Raw genomic sequence first — 19,587 nt, 5'->3', positions numbered from 1 at the left:
CCAAGCATTGATCTTGTTATTCTCTGTTTTTGAAAAGTCAGTGAGGTGCTAACCTCTGACTTACCCCTGAGTTCTCAGACTCAACATTTGTTGCAACTTGTCTAAACCACTTCACCACATCATACACCTGATTGCTGCGTTGTGGAATAGTCTAAGCTACAACCCTTTGGCTCTGTTTCCTAAGACAGTGTGTTGTCTTAGTAAATTCATCCCTTCCTTGGGTGGCTAGATTCTCATATCTGGTGCACCCACCATTACACAGGAATTCTCACCCGCTGGATGACCCTTCCATTTAACAAAATATTTAATTTTCCCTCTCCGTTCTCGCTTCTTGAGTAATTCCACACCGAAGTTCCCTTGATAGCTCGCCTCAAAATTGTCAACAAGATCCAAACTGATGTCGCCCTGTTCCTGCCATGTATTTTCATCATCACCAAAACCTTCCCACTTCACGAGGTACCAAACCACATTACGTACTGTCAACTTGGCAAGCAGCACTTCAACGTCGCAGATCTCATCTGTATCGCTTTCCATTCCTTGGCTGCCACAACGCAGCTGCAGTGTTGTATGCTCTTTGTTCCCAGTTGATAGTATGTCTCTGTGAGGACCCGTGATGAAGTCTGCAGTTGCTGCTAGAGATGATGTGGAAGGAAGGGCATCTCGAAGCTGTGGATCAACCAAGTCCGTTGAAAACGCTGATGAGCATACTCCCTTGCCTTTCTTGTACTTCGACGTCTGCGAGCGGTTCTTCAGCTTTGTGCTGTAGCGCACTTGCAATGTCCCTTTGCTCCTCCCTGGGAAGAACTCCGCAATTTCGTCCCATGGCAATTTGTCTTTCTCTTTCAGCTGTATCAACAGTTCGTCGTCGTCTTCTGAATATGTCGATTGCATACCAGGTCTGTTCGCAATTCGTTCTCGCAAAGGCGGTCACTTTCTCTGCTTCTGCAGAGCTGGCCGCGACCTCTTTGCATGGGATGCGCAAACCCGTGGATTCGTTGATCCTCCAACTGATTCCCCGCTAGATGTGCAATTTGATATGTGGAGACCGATTGATGGCCTGAACGAATCTGGAGGATCTTTCAGCTTGAACTCTAGATTGTAAGTTGTCTCCCGTTCAATCCTCACACGCTTGAGAAAGCCCTGAAGAGGATATTCTTGGTAGTCTGCGCCTAGAGCTGACTCCGCATCGTCTGGTGAACTCCGAGAAACTGTAGATCCTCGAGTAGTGCAGGTCTGGGCTTGGGCTACAGTGAACAAGCGCGTGTGGACCTTCTTGAGGGTGGCGGTTTCAATCGCGTCAGACTCTCTGCGGCGGCGCTTTCGTCGTCTTGGAGGTCGCACATCCTCGTCATCTTCATCATCCTCGTTGTCCTCAGTATCCTCATTGTCCTTACGGTATGATTTGATGCTGTGTTCGCGGTCTTGTGAGAGAGGGGTTGCAATTATGGTCTTGTCTTCCAGCTGTTGGTGCTGAGGGCTGTCCTTTGTTTGCTGGTAGTAGCTAATCGGGCGTTTGTCCTCGCTACTGGTCGCCTCTGTGTTGTCCTCCTGTTCGTCTTCTTGCTCATTTTGTTGGCAATGCTGCTGTTCAATTGTCTCTTCCCATAATCGTTCTTCCCTCGAAGTACCCCGAACGTCTGTATTATTTTGACTTTCCTGGTCCATCTGATTGTATTGGGAGTGAGCTGCGCTTGAACGCAGTGGTCCCCCCGCTTCTGCTGAAGTTTGTTGTAGTTCATCCTCGATATCGCAGACGTAGCCACGGTCGCACGATCCACAAGCCCTCTCGCGTAGTGGAGAAGGCCTCATTTCGTCGACTATGGCCTTCTCGACATCCTGGTGAATTTGATCATGACCTGTTGTCTCAGCTAGCTCAGAGCAATTTGGAGAAGGTCTTCGAACGTGAACAGGAAATTTCGAGTCCAGCTCTGCGAAAGACGGGAGTTGTTGTCCATCCTTAGAGAAACCATCAGCACTGAGATAATCTGAGTCTCGAGGAGTAGAGGGGTCAAATAGGCTGCTGGCGGTCGAGGCAGTATCTTGAGTGGCAAGACCACACTCGCTCGCGTCTTGATCCTCAATGCTGGCAAGAAGCTGAGGCTGGAGATCGCTCCAGGCAGCTCCAGCCTCAGCCTCGTCGTCGCTTTCATCGTCGCTGTCATCTTCGATAATTAGGGGCTCTCCTGCGTGGAATTGGTAAGTTGTGTGCGCATAGAGAAGCGAGCTAAGAAACCTACTTTGGGTATTGCCTGGCACATAGGCCGAGTTCGGGGTTGTGGCACCTGTAAGCAGATGGCCCTCGTCGTTCAGTTGGCGCTTCGAGATATGGAGGGGCTTGTGGTTTTGATGTGGCACCCGAGGGATGTCTCCGTTTTGAAGAGGACGGAGCAGCTCTTCAAGCGACGGAAGAGAGTCATCTAACGAGTGGTTATCTTGAACATCCCCCGCTAACGTTGCAGATGGTGATCTGTTGGGTTGTAGAGGCTGCCGGTGATTGTTCAACACCGACTTCGTCGGCTGAACCTGTGAGGCCTTGAAGGTACGTTTGGGGTTGGGGTTATAGAATTCAATGCAGTTCATGTTCACAGTAGCCATGCTGACACAGAATAGGACATGAGTGGGAGAATGGTTTTCTAGAACGAAACTCTCGAGCGCAATCAAGGAGTTATATAGATTCGGACGGTCGCTCCCTGTTGACTCGCTAGAATTTGCGAGCCCCCTTGCTTCCCTACTAAACATGCAGCCTTTACTACCAAGCTGGTCTTCATGCTCCGGCTGTCCCCTCATCCTTTTCCGTGCTCCGCAGCCAGGCAGTGCACTTTCCGCCACATGCTTGACCCCGATTCCACCAACCAGACATTTGCGTCAAAGAGAGGCAAGACACATCGTATCCCGACGCATTCTGGTCATTGGGTTGTTGCAATTTGAGCGGTCTAAAGAGCGGGGTCTCAGTTCCAGCTGAAAGCGCTGCGGCCGGCCCTCTGCCGCCAAAAGGAGAAATCATGTCCGGTCTATGCGTGCTGTGAAGGCGATCGCTCTGAAAGCCTAGGTCAGACGACTCTACCAGATTGCAATAGTTGTCCACTCCCCACCCCAGTCCCAATATCCATTTGTCCGCAAGCAATCCCGGTGGTATTCCCGTATCGGCACCTCGAATTGAAGGTATAGGGCCCCAGGAAGCTAGACTCGCAAGCATAAATCGGCCCTTCTCTCGAAGATCAGCCTAGAGTGAGGCAACTGTCGCTGCTCAGTGCACGTAACTCGCAATATCGCAAAAGGTGCCGCGGGGCTGCGTACGCAAGGGCCGGCCACGTCACCGCGAGGCATTTTTGCGATTGGCTAGGTCATCGCGCAAGGCACTCGTGGCAAATTGCGCATGCCACAGCCGCAAGGGGCTTCAGATGTGTGCGGCGAAGATGTCGGGGGGCGACGAAGAAGGGCGAAAGAGGTGCGATCTGAACGCTCAATGTCGCATCTTGACCGATCCGACTACCAGACGTCGATGCTCAGAGGGCTCGCTGCCATCGCGAAGAGCTCGGCGGCATGGAAGGCGCGGCCATCGAGAAGCGTAAATCGAGGACGTGGCTCTGCGAATGTGTTCATGTGCCACTGCGGGTTTTCAGCTGCAGCGAGGCTGAGCAGGGGGATCCGTTGGGGGGGGCCATGCAGTGTGAAGGGGGAGGGACGAAGGGGGCCAAGCGTCGCACGATGAGCGCGGCAGGAGCGAGAATGTTGGGAGGCAGGAGCGACGGTGGGAGAGGGACAGAGTTGGGGGGAGGGAGTGGCCCTTTATAGAAAGTTGAAAGCGGCGGCAGGCCCGTGCGTGCGCGTTGCCCGATTAGGGCGGGCGCTAAACCCGAAGCTCGAACACCACGATCTCTATTATCATTATTATAGAAATAGAGTTATCCCATAAGAAGAAACATAAGCATAGCATAGGTATTAAATGAGGGTATAGTAGAGTGTATAGGGGAGATTTAAAGGAGAATGGAATAGTGTAGTGCAATATACAAGAGTAATGTATAATATGATAATAGGTAACGTACATGTATAGCGAAAGCGCCAAACAAGCGAAAGCGCCAAAATGATGCGGTGACCAAACCCCCCAACTAAATGTTAAATTCCTCAACAACAAAACATGCCCCATAAAAACGATGAAAGCCAATTAGTGCTAGCTATCCAGGCTATGCAAAGCGACCCAAAGTTACGCCTTCGAGTTGCTGCTAGGATCTATTCTGTGGACCACCGCAAGCTAGGTCGTCGTCTAGAAGGTGTACCTTCACGACGCGATATCCAAGCCAACTCACGGAAATTAACTAACCTAGAGGAGTCCGTCCTTGTTCAGTATATACTCGACCTAGCTGCCAAAGGGTTTCCTCCTCGGCTGTCTGTTGTTGAAGATATGGCAAGTCGACTACTTGCAACACGCGACGCGTCACGCGTTGGGTCGCGTTGGGCTTCAAACTTTGTTAAGCAACGTGTAGAGCTCCAGACACGCTTTCAGCGCAAATACGACTACCAGAGGGCTAAGTGCGAAGATCCAGAAGTTATTAATGGCTGGTTTGAGCTTGTGCGTAACACAATTGCGAAATATGGTATCGATGAAGCAGATACCTACAACTTTGATGAGACTGGGTTTATGATGGGCGTTATCTCAACTGCTATGGTTGTAACAAGCTCAGACGGGCGGGCAAAAGCAAAGAAGGTACAGCCTGGTAATCGGGAATGGGTTACAGTAATCCAAGGCGTTAGTTCTCAAGGTTGGGCAGTACCACCATTTATCATTGTTGCAGGCAAAAACCACCTTACATCTTGGTATGAGAATAGTGGATTTTCAAGCGATTGGGTGATTTCTGTTACTGAAAATGGCTGGACTACAAACGAGAGAGGCATGGATTGGATTCAGCACTTTGAGAAGCATACAAAGGCCCGGAGTGTTGGTGGTTATCGCTTGTTAGTCCTTGATGGTCATGAGAGCCACCACTCAGATGAGTTTGAGGAGTACTGCAAGGAACACAACATTATTACGCTTTGTATGCCTGCTCACTCTTCTCATCTACTCCAGCCACTTGATGTTGGCTGTTTCGGCCCGTTAAAGCAGGCCTATGGTCGGCAAATTGAAGATATGATGCAGGCTCATATTTCTCATATTACAAAGGATGACTTCTTTCCTGCCTTCCATGCTGCATTTAACACTACAATGACGGAAAGTAACATTCGAGGCGGGTTCCGAGGGGCAGGGCTTCTTCCATTTGACCCTGAGAGAGTGATATCTACACTTGATCTTAAGTTAAGGACACCAACGCCTCCAAGCTCCCGCCCAGGTACTGCTCAACCTTGGGTTTCTCAGACACCAAACAACCCAATTGAAGCTATGTCACAGTCTACATTTATTAAAACTCGGATTTCACGCCATCAAAATAGCTCTCCAACCTCAATCTATGCAGCTGTTGACCAGTTTACAAAGGGTGCATCGCAAATAATGCATCAATTAGCACTGCTAAAGGGAGAGAACCAAAACCTACGACAGGCAAATGAAGTACTAAGCAAGCGCCGGAGAGCTAGGAAAACACGACTACAGCAAGGAGGATCACTTAGTCAACAAGGGGCGCAAGAGCTACAGGATGAGAGGGATGTTGTGCAGCAGGTAGAGCAGGAAATAAGGGCAAGCCGTGGTCGGAAGCCAAGGGAAGAAACCCGTGCCCGTCGCTGTGGCAAGTGTGGTGAGACTGGGCACAATGCGCGCACGTGTCAGATTGTAATAGACACCTCTGAGGAAGAGGACTCCGAGTAGTTTCAATTGATTTCTAATGTTGTGGTAGATTTATCGCAATGTTTGTCGTGAGGGTAGATAATTTTGGCGCTTTCGCTTGTTTGGCGCTTTCGCTATACATGTACGTTAAATAACTTGTTTTTTAAACATAACAACTTCGTACGAAGAAAGAGGAATGATTCTTGCACTTTAAGTCATAGTTTTCTAAAACTGCAGTTTAAACTGCAGTTTTCAGTTCAGTTACAGTTTAACGTAAGTCGTGGCGTAACGCGGGGGATGGTGTAACGCGGTGGAATTTTGAAGAGAACTTAACAAATCTGTAAATTTAACTACAATCAACAATAATACATGATCCACCTTCGCTCTTAGATTGTTCCCCTGCTTCTTCTTCAATATACTTGTCAATTTCAATGTCTAAGGAGGCGTCCTTGTCCTTTGTTTTGCGCTTTTTCTTACTTCGGTTATGTGTCGCCTTTTCCGCCTCCATCACTGCATCACAATTCTTGTGTAGAAACATGAAAGTGACCCTTTAGAACAATCCTTTTCCCCTTCGTACGTACTATACGTTGCTTCATAACTAATCGCAAGTTGTTAGCATCGAGTTGGTGAACAATGCTACGTGCTCTAAGTTGCTTTGATGCAACTGAGTTTTTGGATGTATGTCCTCACTAGTGTTGACAGCACCCCACCAACTTCTGTGAAGTGAGGTTATTGATGAGGGTGCCACTGCCACGCTGGCCTAATGATTAAGGCTGTCGGGCTAGGCGCTTCACCTCCGTACTGTTGTGGTGTTTTGTTGTGACCGCTTCTTCTTTTCCCTCCTTCTTCTTCTCACTTTTACCCACAACAACACCACCAAGTCCTTCCTGCTTTCTGTCGCGTGTAGCTACCGCTTCCCTTCTGTTGTGAGTACTGTTCTTAATACCTTGGATCCTTATACTGATAGATCTGTAGGTCTCCCTTCTCCGACCTCACTCTGATGACTTCACCATCATGGCCCCCCACAAGAAGAACAATGGCAAAGCAACTGCGGCCGCTATCCCAGAGGCTCGGCTTACTGAAGCAGAACGCCTGGCTGCCGTTGATGCCTTGTTGGAGAAGAAGAATCCGATGAGCCGCTGCGAGTACTGCGTGGAGCAACATAACAAGTGCCTCCCAGTAAGTCCACAGACCCTCTACGTCTTGTCTGTTTACTAACAGCCTAGATCCCGACCTTCGCTCTCCACCAGTTCAATCGCCTTGCCGATGCCTTCCAGCTGTATCGCGACGCCGTCCAGCACGATGAGGAGGCCTTCTCCAAGACCTTAGCCAACAACCGTGCTAAGATCTTAGCAGCCGTCCAGGAGAAATATACAGCCTACGTCATGCAAGGCAAGAATCTCCTTCGTCGCCGCCACCGCGTGGGTCACGACTCGCAGCCGCAGAAGGTGAATCTCGGCCTCGCCCTCCTTGAGATCGCGTCGGAGGTCCAAAGCCTGCACTGCACTACTCGTCTTGGCAATGACCTCCAGAAGGCTATCGTACGTATCACCTCTGTCTTGTCACCACTAACCTCACTGACTCCTTGTAGCACCGCCACCTTCCTGACGTCACCCTGGCTGAGGAGTACGAGACTTCTGACAGCGAGGACGACGCGGACCGGGAACATGTCGACGGCAAGCTTGAGCCGGATTGGGAGCTGGAGACTGTGGTGGGGTCCCCTGCCCGTGAGGGGCCTGAGGAGGGAGGGGAGGGTGAGGGTGAGAGTGAGAGTGAGAGTGAGATTACTGAGGACGATGCCGCTTGAGGCATGTTTTGCTTCTGTTTGCCCTCTGCGGCCCTGCTTGCGCGTAGCTAGATGAATACACTCTTCTCCCTCTGTTGTGGCTTCTCTTGTTTACTGTGATCTGATGGGTGCTCTTGCCTGTTTTTACTAAGCTCCTAGCTCCCTGCCTACATCAGTCACTCGTGGCACGTCTGTTGCCTCTCCGACTACTGGCTGCCTCTTATAATAGGGCTCGAGGAGTGACACGTGGAAAGTAGGGTGGACTGCCAACTCCTGTGGCAGTTCTAATTGGTACGCTTGTTTACCGATGATTCCTACAACCTTAAAGGGCCCTACAAACCGTTCTGCAAGCTTTCTGTTTGGCCTACGCAGCTTGAGGTTCCTTGCTGACAACAATACTTGGTCGCCCATATTATACTCCATAGGCTTCCTTTTTGCATTGTAGTGCTTCGACTGCGCCTGGGTGGCTTTCACCCAATGCCGCGCCATCGCTTCCCTTTCTTCCTGAAGTTGAGCCACCCTCTCAATTACTTCAGGCGCGTCTCCCTTTCGAGGGGCGTCCGCGACACTTATGTCTGGCATCTGCGGGTCAAACCCCTTCAACGCCCGGAACAGCGACATCCTTATTGTAGAGTGGTAGGAATTGTTGTACGTAAACTGGGCTAGAGGTAATAGCCCTACCCACTCATCCTGTAGGCTTGTAACGAAGAAGCGTAGGTATTGCTCAATCGTTTGATTCTGCCGCTCAGTCTGTCCGTCTGTCTGCGGATAGAAAGCGGTGCTCAATCGCTGTCGAATCTTAAGGTAGAAACAGAGACAGGACCAGTAATTGCTTGTGAACACTGATCCCCTATCGGATACAATTCCCTTCGGAATACTGAACTCTGTGATGACGTAGCGCAGGATAAGAATAGCCAAATCGGACGCTGTGATTGTCTTATTTGCGGCAATATACAGGGCGTATTTAGTGTAACGGTCAACCACTACAAGTATAGAGTTGTACGCTTTCTTTGTTAATGGGTGTAGGCTTGGGGGTAACCCCGTAATGAAATCCATTGTGATTTCTTCACCTGGACCATTTGGCTGTGGGAGCGGCTGCAACTCGCCATATGGGCGGTGCCACTTCGTTACCATTTTCTGACAAACCTGGCACGTCTTAACGTATTCTTTTACGTCTTTCCGCAGACCCAGCCATTCGTACTTCCTCTGTAGGAGCTCGGTGGTCTTTGCCACCCCAAAATGCCCTCCAAGCGGGTCATCGTGGTGTATACGTAGGAGTTCTTCAATAAGAGTTGGGACTCTCGGGAATGGCATCTTCCCGTGCTTGTATAACACTCCACTTACCGGGTGTATCGCCCACTTGCGCTCTACTCCATCCGTATGGGGCAACCCCTTCGTCATCCTTTGAATTCTCCCGCTCAAAAACAGATCACTGTTTTGGGCTTGAGCGATGAGCTTCTGAAGGTCTACATACCGCTCGGCACCGTGCAATCACAGCTGGCGTCTGCTCTGCGCCCTCTCTGCAGAGGGGTCGCGAGAGCTGTTCCACTTCGTGGAGGATATCTTTAGTTTCCGTTCGACTGTTTGCCTTTGCAAATACAGCACGGATTCGAGTACTCTGCTGTGACACCTCACGCTCGCTGCTTATAGCAACCTCGCTCCACCCAGGCGCCAGCTTCTGCTGAAGCGTAGGGAGCAACCCATCATATGCCTTATGTTGGCGGTCGACGTAGTCCGGTCTACGACTTGGACCGTCTGCGGGGTTTGTACGGCCAGGTCGATGTTCGATTTCAAAGTCGAAGCCTGCTAGGAACTTGATCCAATGGGCCTGCCTATTATTAATGGCTGCCTTCTTCATGAAGTAGACCAAATTGTTGTGATCGGTCCTTACTGTCACCGGAAAGTTACTATTCTGTAGATAGTGATGCCAGTGCTTAAACGCTGCGACGATAGCGAGAAGCTCAATGTCGTGGACGTCGTACCTGATCTCTGCATCCTTCAGCTTCCGGGAGTAGAAGGCTATGGGGTGCCACTGCGTGACCCCCACTTTGTCAGTGTACGGCTGGGTTAGGATGGCAGCAATCGCCATTCCTGAACCGTCCGTCTCAAGACGAATGGGTTGATTCGGGTCAAAGTGGCAGAGGAGCGGAGCGGACGTAAACGCTGTTTTCAACGTCCGAAAAGCCTCTGCCTCCTCCTTATTCCAATGGAATGGGCCAGCCTTTTTCCCCTTATCACTTCCCTTCAACATTCCTGTAAGGGGCTGCGCTATATGCGAATACCCCTCGATGAACCTCCGATAGAAGTTCGCAAACCCAAGGAAGACCTGTAGATCCTTAAAACTTGTAGGTTCCGGCCACTCCATGATTGTCTCAACCCGAGAGGTATCCATTGAGACCCCCTTTGTCGAGACGGTAAACCCAAGAAACTCTACCTCTGTTGTAGAGAATTTGCACTTCTTTAGGTTACAGTATATCTTGAACTTCCGAAGCCTCTCAAGGACTGTGTGGACGTGTTGCGGGTGGTCCTCACTATGCTTTGAATAGATCAAAACATCGTCAAGGTACACAATACACAATACATCCACAAGACCTGCGAGGGCTTCGTTGATGTACGCTTGGAAGGAGGCAGGGGCATTACAGAGCCCAAATGGCATCACTAGGTATTCGAAGAGGCCATACCTCGTCCGAAACGCTGTCTTCCACTCGTCCCCCTTCCGTATTCTCATACGCTGATATGCATCCTTTGCGTCGAGCTTAGTGAACATCACTGCGCCACTCAATCGATCAAGGATCTCTGATATTAAGGGAATAGGGTGCCGATTCCTCACCGTTATTGCATTGAGGCCTCGGTAATCCACACACAATCGCTTGGATCCATCTGGCTTTGGGACAAAAAGAATTGGCGCTCCAGCGGGGCTCGTCGAGTGACGAATCCAACCCTTCTGGAGCGAGTCCTCTAAGTATAGCCTAACCTTATGTCTCTGCCGTTGGACGCCCAAAGGCATCCATTTTAGGTTAGATGTGGCCCGTGCACTTGTCTTGGCACTAGTTGCCGATGGGCGCACAACGGCATTCTCTAGGGTTACGTTTTATATGGATTACTATAGCTATTACCATCAATTCCATCATGGCAGAACGTCAGAGCATCAATTCCATTCAAGTTCCAGTGACTTTGAGCCATCTGATCCAACTAAACGTTGAGTATAAGGTGTTTGTTTGTTTGAGTGCACATTGCTGCAAAGCAGTTAGCGGTGTAGGACTAACTGAGCACTTCCGCAAAATCCATAAGGAGAAACTGGAAGTTCGAAAGCAGATACAGCACTATATTCAGAGGGTTCCATTTGATTATAATTATTCAACTATCCAATTACCAGTTGATGGACTACCACCACAGCCAGTTATTCCAATAGTTGATGGATTCCAATGTCAGCATTGTAGGTATTATACAATCAGTCGAAGAGTAATGAAGGATCATGGCCGAAATAAGCATTCAATGAAACGGGTGGATGACAACCAGTTATTCCAGGCTGTACGGCTGCAGACATGGTTTCGAGATGGAAAGGAGCGATATTGGGTTGTGGATGAGAGTAGACAGGCTGAAGGAATGCAAGCGACGCATCAATTGAGTAAGTTGGATTCTGGCAATCTTTATAGTAATCATTATAGTAACCAGCTGATGATATTAGTACGCGACGTTGGAGAGCAGTCTAGCGATGATGTTAGTGAGGAAGAGCAAGCCAGCAACCAGGAAGGCGATGCTGAGGACCAGATCATACGCGACATCGAGCAGTGGAAGGAGGCAGCACAGGAGCGCAGGTTGACACTGCTAGCCAAGCCCGCGGCTGATGAGCTAGACCCATGGCTACGATACACTGGGTGGAACGAGGTTCTTCAGGAGTCACAGGTTGATATTATCCAGACGTACAAATACGCGCGTGAGCCAGAGGAGAAGGAGACCAAATTACAACGACTGTTACGTGCATGGGATCGGATTCTTGAACGCTGTCTTGATACGCTAGCAAATATGGACCACAAGGATGTACTAAAGTGGTGGGCATCACCAAAGAATGAGGTTGCGAGCCAGCATCCATTCGAGCTTCACCAGAGCGTTCAGTCGGTTCATAAGTGTAGTGCAGTATGGCAGAGGTTCATCTGTTACATGATGAGGACGGCGACAGTTGACTGGGAGGATGATACAGGTATGTGGATGGTTACTATGGTGGTTACTATGGAAGAGGCAAACCCATCTGCGCAAAGCGCACGGCGTCAACGAGTGTGGAGGGTTGGGTGATAGGATATATCAAACCCAGACTCGTGTGGGTGTTTACTATAGTAGTTACTATAGAAGACCCCAACCCATCCGCGCGAAGCGCACCAGCGTCCCGCAACGTGTGTGGAGGGTTGGGTGGTAGGATATATCAAACCCAGACCCGTGTGGGTGTTTACTATAGTAGTTACTATAGTATATGACCCAAACCCGTCCGCGCGAAGCGCACCAGCGTCCCGCAACGTGTGTGGAGGGTTGGGTGGTAGGATATACCAAACCCAGACCCGTGTGGGTGTTTACTATAGTAGTTACTATAGAAGACCCAAACCCGTCCACGCGAAGCGCACCAGCGTCTTGCAACGTGTGTGGAGGGTTGGGTGGTAGGATATATCAAACCCAGACCCATGTGCGCGAAGCGCACAGCATCACGAAACGTGTGTGGAGGGGGTGGGATATATCAAACCCAAACCCATCTGCGCGAAGCGCACGGCGTCACACAACGTGTGTGGAGGGTTGTGTGGTAGGATAAATCAAACCCAGACCCATCTGCGTGAAGCGCACAGCTTTACACAGTGAGTAGATGGTTACTATAGTAGTTACTATAGTATATAACCCAAAACCATCTGCGCGAAGTGCACATTGGCAACGTGTGTGAAGGGTTACTATAATGATTGCTATAATATTTACTATACTGACTTCATTAGAAACTGGCGTGGAATTCACCCATGCTCAGTGGCAGTCAATCCAACAGATCCATACGCACTTGCAAACTGAACCCAATAATGAAGACGATCAGGATCCATTACTCACAGCCGAATTGATGCGACTGTGCATGCTAGTCGTGATGCAGGACACTAGCAAGATTGGGCTGTACGAGTCACCATTGATGCATTACTTAGCTGTTCGTGGGATCGATCCACTTACCAAATCGCTATATCCACCACTTGCATACACACCAATACTTGGACGTGTGTTATGGATCACACGGCTGCTTATGCTTGAGATCGCAGTACCATTAGAGCCATGGCCAGAATTAAGACTCCAGAGCAAAGAGGATATTGAATCAATTCCCGAGCGAATCCACAAGCTACGGAGGACCCATCTCTGTGAAGGCTCATTCTCACCAACGTCAAGCATCTTGAGTCAATTAGCTATGGGGAAGAAGTATAACCAGCTGCATGAGTCGCCAGCGAACATCCACTGGTCACGCGATGAACAGACGATTTATTATCTTGGAATGGGAGTTGAGCTTGAAAAGGTTAGGGAAATGTGCCATGACTTGATAGGATTACTACAAAGATTACTATACAATCTGCCGTTTGATTCAGAGCTGCCCATGGTAGATTTGAGCCAGATTGTTGACAGCATGGCTTGGAACACGAAATTTCGACAGTCTGAGTACAGCTTCATCAACCATGTTAAGAATCGAGAGCGTACGGATGTAGGTTATCAGTATCTGCTTAAACGTGCAAGGAAGGGAAGCAAGGAGTGGCAGTTGCTTCAAAGAGCAGGCGATGGATCATACAAATGGAACGACTCACAGAAGCAGGCGTACTTGAATCAAGAGCGTCAGTTCTTACGAAAGTTGATGGTTACTTTGCATGTCACAGGTGGCCAGCCAGCTCGAGGACCAGAGATTGGATCGATCAAGGTTAGTAACAGTGTGTATTCAGCGCGGAACATATACGTCATTAATGGGCAGATGTGCTTCTTAACCATGTACGATAAGGCAAGAAAGAGGAGGGGAAACACAGATTACATTGTTCGGTTCTTGCCCAATGAGGTCAGTCAAGTGTTAGCACAGTACTTGATATATATCCGACCATTTGGCAGGGCATTAGACCAACGAGAGTCAGAGTACTTGTTTGGTGATAATCGAGGGCCATGGGCAGGAGCTCACGCAAGCTTTAAGCAAGGCAACAAGTAAGGGGCTAGGTGTACGGTTGACAGTGCAGAGCTGGCGACACGTAGCCATTGGAATTGCTGTACGGCATTTACTACGAGCAAGCAAGACGTGGGAGAAGGACGATGAAGAGGATGAAGGAGAGTTTGCAGAGGGTGATGATGAAGAAGAGTTGGAGCAGAACACATTCCGACATATCATGGTTAGGTGAGTTTATAGTAATGATTATAGTAAGCGCTATTTATGGTAGTACCATAGTATGGTACTATTGTTTATAGTAATTATTATAGTAATCATTATGGTAATTAGTACTAACATTAAACAGACAATCAGGGCATGGGCAGAGAGTAGCCCAAGCTCATTATGCAGTTGACGGAGCATTCTTGCATCGACTAGGCCCAGAGTTAATCACAGCATATGAGCAAGCTTCAGTAGCATGGCACGAGTTGTTAGGGTTGGCACAGGCTGAGGGGAAAGGAAAGCATGGGCGACAAGCCAGCCAGCAATTAACACCAGTTGGCATCAAACGAGAGAGGAGAGAGAGCAAGCATGGGGTGAAGGCAAAGGCATTAGATGGGTTGCGACGGATCTATGGCCCACAAGCGCAGCCACGATCTGAAGGACAAGCTGCAGCACTACAACTTGTTCACCAGCCCCCAGTCACATCGATTATCGTGTTGCCCACAAGCAGTGGCAAGTCAGTGCTGTTCTTTTCAGTGGCTGCCATGGCTGTTGACCAGACAGTGATTGTGGTCGTTCCATTCACAGCACTAGTTGAAGATATCGTGGCTCGAGGACAGGCTGCTGGGCTGCACTGTAAAGAGTGGAGCTATAGTAATCATTATAGTAGTCAAGAGTTGGTGCAGCTGCTGGTTGTCAGTGCTGACCAGGCCGTCAGTGGGCAGTTTCTCCACGAGGCTAAGGGGTACGAGTTGAATGGGCAGCTAGCTCACATGTTCTTTGATGAATGCCATGTTGCATTTACAGATACATCATATCGAGAGCGGCTTCGAGAGCTGTGGAAACTACGGTACTTAAAGTGTCCATTTACAGCATTAACAGCCACATTGATGGTTGAGCTAGAAGATGTATTACGAGACAGGCTATTAATTGAGGATGCAGTACTACTACGACGGAGCACTGCACGGCCGACCATTCGATATCAGGTGCAGGATAGTAAGGAAGAAGCAGCATCTGCGGTCGGAATTCGATTACTAGAAAGACTACTATACTTGCCAGATGGGAAACGTGGAGTGGTTTATGTACGGAGCTATGCAACTGGCGACTTAATCAGCAGTGCTTTAGAGTGCTCATTTTACAAGGCACGCGCAGATGATAAGGGCGAAACACTACAGAAGTGGGCTCAAGGAAGTGGAGGATGGATTGTGGCGACAGGAGCATTAGGGACAGGAATTAATATTCCAGGGATCATATATGTGGTTGACGGCGACATTGATGGTTCAGTTGGAGGACGTGTTGAAGGAGCGGTTGTGCGCTGACAATGCGCAGATATTTCGGCGAAGCACGGGATGAAGGACAATCCGATACGAGGTTAGGGACAGCAAGGATGAGGCACCATCCGACATTGCCGTAAAGCATGTGCAGCAGGTGACGCTGGGCCATGGGAAGCGAGGGGTCATATACGTGCGGAGTTATGACACGGGTAGGTTGATCAGCGAGTTATTGGAGTGCGCATTTTATCGAGCGAGAGCAGACGATAAGGGGGAGGTTTTACGGCGATGGGCGAGCGGGGAGGGTGGATGGATTGTTGCGACGGGGGCATTGGGGACGGGAATCAACATTGAGGGGATCATGATGATTGTTCACGTGGGTCGGCCGTATGGGTTGACGAGCTTCGTGCAGCAGTCTGGGTGTGGAGGGCGAGGTGGGGAGGTGAGTGAGTCGGTGATCATCACGCGGGTGGAGAGCAGCCGGGGTTGGAAGCGGAGGGAGATTATGAGTGAGTATTCAGTGGAGCAGGTTGACGAAGATGCGATGACGGAATTCATTGAGAGCCAGGGATGTCGGCGGGTTGTGTTAAGTCGACACATGGATGGAGCGGAGGAGGGCAGTTGCGGGCAGACGGACAGCGTGTTTTGCGACCGGTGCAAGATGAAGAGTGGCAGAGGAGTGGGGGCGGAGGTGAGGGGAGGGGTGGAGGCCACGGAAGAGGTGGAGGCCACGGAAGAGGTGCCGAATGGGTCGCAGATGATCCAGAGGCGGTTGCAGGCCGTAGAAGAATGGGATGAGCAGATGATGGAAGTGATGGATGAGGTGCGAGGACATTGCATATACTGCCGATTCATCCGTGGAGGGGATGTTGAAGAGGAAGGGGCGCATGCGTATGAGGATTGTGTTTTGGCAGAGGCGTCAGGGAGTGGATATGTCAGGTACTGGGAGTGGCGGAAGATGATTGATTTGGGGAGGTATCAGCATTGTTGGAAGTGCGGTTGTCGCAGAAGATATGCCGACGGATGGAGGATGACGGGTGGTGTGAATATCCCGAGGTGATGTTGCCAGGATTATATGTATTATTGGAAGGTGGGCATTTGCGAGGGATAGTGGAGGCGGTTGGGTTCCGAGGGGATTTTGAGTGTGATGTTTGGGAGTGGATGCGTGAGGTTGGGGAAGGGTTTGGAGGGGTGTGGGAGGGGAATTGGATGTTGACGTGGCGGATGGCATGCCGGATATATGGTATAATGACGAGGGGGGAGGTGGGTTTAGAAGTCGAACCCATCCAGGCGAAGCCCGCCGACGGCCACCCCCGGAGGGAGGAAGGCGAGGTGGGCATGGTATTTGAAGGGTAATAGGATTTGGGGCCAGAAGGGTTAGGGGTTGTTGGACATTAGCAACAGGGTAGTTTCACAAGGGGAAGAAAACGGCTTCTTCGGAATTCCGATACGAGTTAGAATGAGAGAGAGGTTCCGGATTTTGTGGGCAGGGAGACATGGTATGGGAAGTGGCATAAGTTTTGCAAGGACACGGAGAACTTATCGTCCGATAGCGTCATCGAAAGAGAATTGCAAGGGGAGCAGAATGGCGTCTTCCGATTTTCGATACGAGTTGAAACGAGCAAGTTATTGCGGATTTCGGTAGGTGTCAGGGGGGCGGGTGGAGGATATGTTTTGGAGGACAATAACTTTTGCAGCGACCAGCGAAACTTGAGGTTCGGTATCGTCAATAGAAGATATTTGCAAGGGGAAGAAAATGGCGTCTTCCGATTTTCCATACAAGTAGAAATGAGTTGGTTATTGCGGATTTAGACGGATGGTTGGTGGCAAGGGGGCCAGTGGAGCATAATTTTTGACAGCCAATAACTTCTCAACCGACAGACGGAATTTATCGTTCGATATGGCGAAATGAAGAGGTTTCCAAGATGAATAAAACGGCGTACCCCGCGTTTCGGTACGATTCAAAACGAGTTGGTTATTTCGGATTTTGGTGGGTGGTAGGTGACAGGGGGTGAAAGGGAGGCATAGTTTTTGAGGGGTGATAACGTTTGAAGCGACAACCAGATCTTAACGTTCGGTATCGTCAATAATAGAGAATTACAAGGGGAATCAAATGGCGTTTTTCGATTTTTGATACGAGTTAAAGTGGTGAAGATATTCCGGATATGGTCGGGTGGAAGGGGGGAGGAGGGTATGTCAGATGAGGGGCAATAAGTATTGCAATGGGCAGCCGAATTTATCATTCGGCATCACATTTGAAAGAGGATTGGAAGAGAAACAAAATGGCGTCTTCATAATTTTGATACGAGTTCAAACGAACAAGTTATTTCGGATTTAGACGACTGGTAATGGGTGGGGGGGCAGGTATGATAAGAGCCATAAGTTTTGCAGTAGGCGACAGCATTTATCGTTCGAGGGTGATATTAGGGGAGGCTTGCAAGGGGAAGAGAATGGCGTCTTCATATTTTTGATACGAATTAAAAGGAAAGAGATATTCCGGATTTAGACGGGTGGTGGTGGGGGGGGTTACAGGGAGACCCGGTTTTTTACCCCAAGTATAACTTGTGCAACAACGGACAGAACTTATCGTTCGACAGCAGGAAATGACGAGAAATATAAGGAGAAAAGAATGGCGTCTTCCGATTATTTGTACAAGTTGAAATGAGTGAGTTATTTTGATTTCCGTCGGGTGGCAAAGGTAAGGCAGCGAATATATTGAGTGGGGTATAAGTTATGATAGAGATGACGTATAAGGAGCGTTCGATATCGTTAATAGGGTAGTTTTTGAAGGGTAAGAGAATGGGTTCTTCGGAATTTTGATACGAGTTGAAATGGGAGGCGAATTTCGAATTCAGGTGAGTAAGGGGGGGGGGGGAGTTATTTTGATAGGAATGATGGGAAGTGAGGGGACGTTGTACAGGAATAGTTTGATATCGTCAATAGGGTAGTTTTGCGAGCGGAAGAGAATGGCTTCTTCGGAATTTTGATACGGATTAGGATGGGAGGCGAATTTCGAGTTGGTGTGAGTAGGGGGATAGAATATGTAAGGGAATAATTATAATAACTGAGAATTTATTTTTGGGAATAAGGTAGGGAAATAAAAGGTTTGATATCGTTAACAGAGTAGTTTTACGAGACGAACAGAATGGCATATTCAGAATTTTGATAGGGTTTTAAATAAGGGAGATAACTCGATTCCGGTCGAGTTAGGGGCAGTGTATTAGATAGTATTGGCGATACGGGTCGTATACGACCCGTATACGGGTCCGTATCGTATACGGCAATACTGAGTCAGTGCGTATTCCAAAATCCCAATACGGGTCTAGTGCGTATTCAGTTCTCAATACTGGCCGTATACGGGCCGTATTACTAGCCGTATACAGCTAGTATTGAGGCTTAAAATTCGAAACAAGGGGTTCGAATAACTTCAATTGATAGATCGTTATATACTATATATTACTACAATGACTTCACAACCTTCGGATATACTGTCACAGCTCGACAGTGAGCTATTTGTCAGTGAACGATTCGAAACCCCGACTTCGCCTATACTTAAACGTACGCTATCCTCTCCCTCTGTTTCTGTAACAACAACTGCAAGCAGACGATTTTCAAAAGTCTGGGACCATACACCTGTTAGCCGCTGCGATATCATTCGGAACTACCAGGGCAGGTTAATATGGCGTTGTAGATACTGTCTAAAAGAGTATCTTGAGTCTGGCGGAACAAAGATTATTACAAGGCACTTAAAAGAACACGACATAGATATATCCTCTACTCAGGAATCTCGAACTACTTCAATTCAAAGCAATATCGCTGAAGCTTTCGACAAACGCTAAAGAGATAAATCATAAACGCCGCTGCCTTTCTACTGTTGCAACTGAAGCCTTAGACCCTGCTGTTGTTGAGCAGCTATATGTACGATGGATTACAACTTGTGGAGTCCCTTTCCGTATGGCAACAATATTGGAATTTAGGGCATTACTCCATTACCTTAATCCAGAGATCGATAACTGGCTACCTAACTCTATTTCAACAATACAGACCTGGACGTTGCATACATACAAGGCTCAAAAGCAACAGATCAAACGCGATGTACAATCAGCTCTGTCAAAAGCCCACTTTACAGTTGACCTCTGGACTTCTCCCAACTCTCTTGCAATTCTTGGTATAATCGCACACTATATATCCGAAACTGGCCAATTAGAACACTCTGTTCTTGCATTACAAGAACTAGATGGCGAGCATACAGGTTAATAACTTTATAGTAATATTTATAGTAATCAGCTAACATCTACAGGACTTATTATGAGAAGACCCCCCCGCACCTCTACTTCACCAAGACACAGATGGCAGTTTGGCGGAACTTTGCATCATGGAGCTTCGATGGCGAACAAGTCTACCTTCCTGGCCCTGCTGACTGGTA

At 48.9% G+C, this 19,587-nt stretch overlaps 3 protein-coding genes across 3 annotated transcripts; 2 read left to right on the top strand and 1 right to left on the bottom strand.

Annotated features, from left to right (window-relative positions):
- Positions 1–225: 225 nt before the first annotated feature.
- Positions 226–2,595, bottom strand: VC83_04107 (uncharacterized protein; the record flags this gene model as incomplete). Its single annotated transcript, XM_024467743.1, has 4 exons — positions 226–846; positions 894–1,067; positions 1,126–2,183; positions 2,238–2,595. The coding sequence occupies 4 exons, from the start codon at positions 2,593–2,595 to the stop codon at positions 226–228; spliced, it is 2,211 nt and encodes a 736-aa protein (XP_024324585.1).
- An 8,408-nt stretch (positions 2,596–11,003) lies between these two features.
- Positions 11,004–11,831, top strand: VC83_04106 (uncharacterized protein; the record flags this gene model as incomplete). The annotated part of the gene is made up of 2 exons (XM_024467742.1): positions 11,004–11,166; positions 11,227–11,831. The coding sequence occupies 2 exons, from the start codon at positions 11,004–11,006 to the stop codon at positions 11,829–11,831; spliced, it is 768 nt and encodes a 255-aa protein (XP_024324584.1).
- Positions 11,832–12,960: 1,129 nt separating this feature from the next.
- On the top strand, positions 12,961–16,221 carry VC83_04105 (uncharacterized protein; the record flags this gene model as incomplete). The annotated part of the gene is made up of 5 exons (XM_024467741.1): positions 12,961–13,458; positions 13,510–13,590; positions 13,649–13,917; positions 14,036–14,740; positions 15,267–16,221. 5 exons carry the CDS (start codon positions 12,961–12,963, stop codon positions 16,219–16,221), a joined length of 2,508 nt encoding a protein of 835 aa, XP_024324652.1.
- Positions 16,222–19,587: the final 3,366 nt, after the last annotated feature.

Source organism: Pseudogymnoascus destructans (assembly GCF_001641265.1).
Source record: "Pseudogymnoascus destructans isolate 20631-21 unplaced genomic scaffold scaffold_9, whole genome shotgun sequence".
Classification (NCBI taxonomy): domain Eukaryota; kingdom Fungi; phylum Ascomycota; class Leotiomycetes; order Thelebolales; family Thelebolaceae; genus Pseudogymnoascus; species Pseudogymnoascus destructans.
Note: the sequence above shows the minus strand (reverse complement) of the source record. Positions and strands in the feature narration are given on the sequence as shown.